At 43.6% G+C, this 5,000-nt stretch overlaps 1 protein-coding gene across 1 annotated transcript in view; it reads left to right on the top strand.

The window, feature by feature from the left end:
• Window positions 1–5,000, top strand: part of LOC138950008 (uncharacterized) — a 20,614-nt gene that overhangs the window by 2,752 nt on the left and 12,862 nt on the right. The window contains exon 2 of the mRNA XM_070321789.1: window positions 292–435. Within this exon, the coding sequence (XP_070177890.1) occupies window positions 292–435 (144 nt within the window). The remainder of the gene's footprint in view (window positions 1–291; window positions 436–5,000) is intronic.

Below are 5,000 nucleotides of genomic sequence, written 5' to 3'. Positions count from 1 at the left end.
ACCGGCGAAGGTTAAGCACAGGGGTAAGACTACAGTGCTGCCCTCTGCCCTCTCCCAGCGTCGCGTTCGGACAACGGTCTATACAGTTTCGTATTCACAGAATTGATTAATTCTGCCAACCCTCTGTATTTGAAAAAGAGCCCCAGTTTGAAATACTCCAGGAAAGTCGCCACGGTCTTATTAGTTTCACAAGCAATAATATCCCAAACAAATAAGCATAGGTTTGCGGATCACACAAACAACGTTAAGTCATTGATAGTAATTACATAATGACGCTTCTGTTTGTTTCAGTCCGAAGACGATCTTTACGACCTTGACCTTGAGATTGACATCGAGATGCCGGAAACTCCTGTCACGCATCGCAGCAGGGGACGTCACTCTTACTCCAATCGACCGAGTTATGGCGGCAAAAACCATGGACATAATGCCGACACGGTGAGAACTGAGCCCTGATTTAATGTTTTCAAAGTGTGCATTTTATCATCTAAGAAGAACCGGCACGGTTGGCCTAGTGGTAAGGCGTCCGCCCCGTGATCGGGAGGTCGTGGGTTCGAACCCCGGCCGGGTCATACCTAAGACTTTAAAATTGGCAATCTAGTGACTGCTCCGCCTGGCGTCTGGCATTATGGGGTTAGTGCTAGGACTGGTTGGTCCGGTGTCAGAATAATGTGACTGGGTGAGACATGAAGCCTGTGCTGCGACTTCTGCCTTGTGTGTGGCGCACGTTATATGTCAAAGCAGCACCGCCCTGATATGGCCCTTCGTGGTCGGCTGGGCGTTAAGCAAACAAACAAACAAACAAACAAAATCTAAGAGACCGAAAAGCCAGTTTTGTCAGTGGGTGCTTTCCAGACCGGCAAGACAGCACCCATCCTGTGAGTAGTCCATGTTTACCTGTACCTGCTCCCTTGCAAACTGCATGGTCAATGTTCAGTTATGAAGAATCACATGAAATTGCGTAACTAAATTTACGTCAAATGTATATGACGTCATTTCCAGCAAATAAAATGCATGTTCAACGAATGATTTACTGTGAGAGAGTGTTGTGAGAAAGCATTTCAGATGTTCATCCAGGTCACAAGAATGCTGTGACTGACAGGCAAAACCAGATGGTTTTTTGTTTATATAAGTCTCTGTATCGTTTCAATTTTTGTTTGTTCTGATCGAAACTAGCCGGTTCAAGCTGATATCAATTTTCTCTGTTAACATTTGCTTAGAGTCAGAATGATTGAAATAACTCATAATATGTCCCCATGCAATAGAGTGTTCTGTGGGTGAAGTTTTACTGCGGCACACTAAGGACTTTTACAACAATTAGAGACTTTAAGAAGGGCTACCACATTCATATGGTTGGCATTTTCGTGGTTGCAAAAGACACTCGGCGGGGGAACACCATGTGTCGCTAGTACAGCGGTTAAGAGGACAGAAGAATTTCGTTTCGCTGGTCGCACCGGTTCAGAAGTGTCGATCAGATAATACCAGCTGCCTCACTTCTGCTGAAACGCATCAGATACTCAGGCCACAACTCAACACATCATAAACTTTAACTGCTTCATGCATTTTTCTCCTCTAGGCGGCTTGACCAGCCGACTGAAAAGTTGAGTCGGCCTGATGTTTGGGTCGCCATCTTGAAATTTCTTTCGTCTGCTCAGTCACTCACTTACCCAATTCAAGCCTGCTTTACGGCTTTTTAAACTTGATTTTTAAAAACATTTCAATGATAAATCGCGCCTAAAGATGTCAGAGCATACATCGATTACACAAGGTAGGCATATTTTATGACTATTCGAATATAAAACGCGACCGAAGTCACTTTCGTCAGAATGACCAATTCTACGAATTTCGTTTCTCTTGGCGAAGCGAATTTCTGTTCGTAGAGATCGGAAGTCACGTGTACTCAAAATGGTGTGACGTTGTACAACCGAAAATGCCAACGAAACGAATGTGGTAGTGCTTCTTAATCTCTCTATTAATGACCTCTCACTTTGGAGTACGGTGCCGACTCCCCTTTAACAAACTGGTGTACGCTTCTGCGCGCGTTTACCTTCGACTAGCGTTCTGATCTGTCAAGTCAAGTCAAGTCAAGTCAAATTTTATTTCAAGAAACCCCATGGGGGTACATGAAAAAAAATACAAAAAATACAAAAAATACAAGAACAATAAAGAGAGGAATGCAGGTTGTTTCATCAATACATACACATAAACTCGTTCTGTTGAAAAATTTAAAAAATTAAATAACTTGTTTTACAATGTGGAAATTTAATCTCCAAAATAATCGTTCTCGTTTTATGGCTGAGTTCATTCCTACGTAACATTACGTGGGAATAAAGAACCATAAAATCAGCTGTCTATATCATCATTGTGTTCCCCCTATCAACACCTGTCACAACCGTCAGCAGCGGAGGCGAACAGCACTTAACCAGACGTACACCTTCCGCCGGCGTGATGAAGAGACGATTGCAAATTTGACTCCCGTTTGTGTCAAGCTTCGGGAGCGTGTACCTTATTACTTACGCTTCTAGTCAGGGGCGGAGCAGTTAAGCTAGAGGGGTGGGTGGGTTACAACCCGGGGTCCAGGGGTAGACTCCTTGTGGGGTACAGGGGCAAGGCCCCGTTGGGGGGTCTGAGGGGCTTGGCCCCCCTGAAGCTGAAGAGTTGTAGCAATTTTATGAACAATTTATGGCTTATCCTTGATTTTAAACATGATCAACTGGTGTCAGCAGCCACTCATTATTTCTTTTAAAGTTAGTATTAAAAAAAATGTTGGACAGCCGGGGGGGGGGGGGGGGGTCCGGAACCCCTGTAACCCCCCGCCCCCCCCCCCCCCCCTAATCCGCCCTTGCTAGTTACTGACAGGGAATAAGGAAAGCGCGAATGATGTGTTTATGCAAACACGTTCTTTTTATTTTTGACCAAACTAAGAGCAGTTACGAGATCAGCGATCGAGACACTTACTGATCTAGCGAACGCTCTTATTTTGGTCGAAAAACGAAGCAAAACTGGGTACGACCAACCCGGGTGGGAACAAACCGCGGAGTCGGCTTGGTTGAAATTGAGATAAGTTGTGATTTCAGTTAATCAGACGTAGGGGAAGGGCTCCTAATATGGACCACTTTTTGTTTCATGCTGACAACTAGCTTGTTTTCTTGCGAAGAAGTTTCATTTTGTGTTTGGTAGTCCTTCTCTTTTAGGTTAATCGTTAGGCCTAATTAGAGTGAAATAGCTTTGATAGACATTCAGCAAAAATTAAATACAGAAAAAAATCCCAAATGGTCCATATTAGGAGCCTGGGCGCCTAATATGGACCAGTGAAGAGGCCTTCACGAATCACTGTAAGAAGCCCCCTATACTTCAAAATAACAAGATACAACTTAGTGTACAAGTCAGACTAATTCAAATATGCTTTAGATTTAGCTGTTGTTGGGTGTTTGTTTGTTTTTTTAATAATGTACAGTTAGATATTTGCTTTATTATCCTTTATTTTGTACTTGTTTTATTATTATTATTATTTTTTGTACGGTTGATTGTGTGGAATGTAAGGTTGTGAGATTGTTATGTACGAGTGTATGCATGAAGCGCCTTTGTAAACGCCACGAGCTTCCCTTTGGGAAGGTGTGCGCGTATAAATAATCATTATTATTATTATTATTATTATTATTTTCGGGTTGATGAGAGCATTATTTGCAGCACACCAGGAAAATAAAGAAGCTTATCAAAAACAGAGTGAAAATAAGTGAAATTATCAACTTCCACGAAAAGGAGACTTTCTGTTATATTTTTTTTTAAATCTCGAGGGCTAGTTATAGGTTATTTCCAGCAAGCTTCTTAATGAATTAATGAAAATAGCCTTTAGCTTTTATTTTTTTCGATTTGTTGAAGGTGGTCCATATTAGGGGACTCGCACATAGTTTGAGATTTTGCTATTATTTTTTTTGTTTGCAGTAGAAACTCGGGGTCAACACTGCTAAAATGTAACAACTGAGGTCTTAGTTGTCATATATAGCAATTTTTGTGTGATAAAAGCTTTGGCTGTGGACAGAAACGAGTTCGTTTTAGGCGGCAAATTTAGAGTGAACGCTGCCAAAAGTGAAAAAAAGAGAAAAAGCCTAACGGTTTTGAGATTTGTGTTTCTGCAACTGTTTTGACATGTGCAAGTTATCCAGAGAGGGTGAATACAGCGAATAAAACATTCTTGAGCGCTCTAGCGCCGTTAGTTTGTCAGAACAGGAGGTGGTCCATATTAGGAGCCGGTCCATATTAGGAGCCCTTCCCCTATCCCGCTGTTTTTTTCCATCCAGTTGGGTGGCACCCATTTTCGCTTCGTGCCTCTCAGCCCTGGTCAGTGTGTGTGTTGGACCCTGTGTGTGTTGGACTGTGTGTGTTGGACTCAGTGTGTGTTGGACTCTGTGTGTGTGTTGGACTGTGTGTGTTGGACTGTGTGTGTTGGACTCAGTGTGTGTTGGACTCTGTGTGTGTTGGACTGTGTGTGTTGGACTGTGTGTGTTGGACTGTGTGTGTTGGACTCAGTGTGTGTTGGACACTGTGTGTGTTGGACTGTGTGTGTTGGACTCAGTGTGTGTTGGACTCTGTATGTGTTGGACTGTGTGTGTTGGACCCTGTGTGTGTTGGACTGTGTGTGTTGGACTCAGTGTGTGTTGGACCCTGTGTGTGTTGGACTATGTGTGTTGGACTCAGTGTGTGTTGGACCCTGTGTGTGTTGGACTGTGTGTGTTGGACTGTGTGTGTTGGACTCAGTGTGTGTTGGACCCTGTGTGTGTTGGACTCAGTGTGTGTTGGACTCTGTGTGTGTTGGACCCTGTGTGTGTTGGACCCTGTGTGTGTTGGACCCTGTGTGTGTTGGACTGTGTGTGTTGGACCCTGTGTGTGTTGGACTGTGTGTGTGTTGGACCCTGTGTGTGTTGGACTGTGTGTGTTGGACCCTGTGTGTGTTGGACTGTGTGTGTTGGACTCAGTGTGTGTTGGACCCTGTGTGTGTTGGA

This window comes from Littorina saxatilis, linkage group LG16, assembly GCF_037325665.1.
Source record: "Littorina saxatilis isolate snail1 linkage group LG16, US_GU_Lsax_2.0, whole genome shotgun sequence".
Classification (NCBI taxonomy): domain Eukaryota; kingdom Metazoa; phylum Mollusca; class Gastropoda; order Littorinimorpha; family Littorinidae; genus Littorina; species Littorina saxatilis.
The sequence above is the reverse complement of the archived record's forward strand: the minus strand, read 5'-3'. Positions and strand labels throughout refer to the sequence as shown.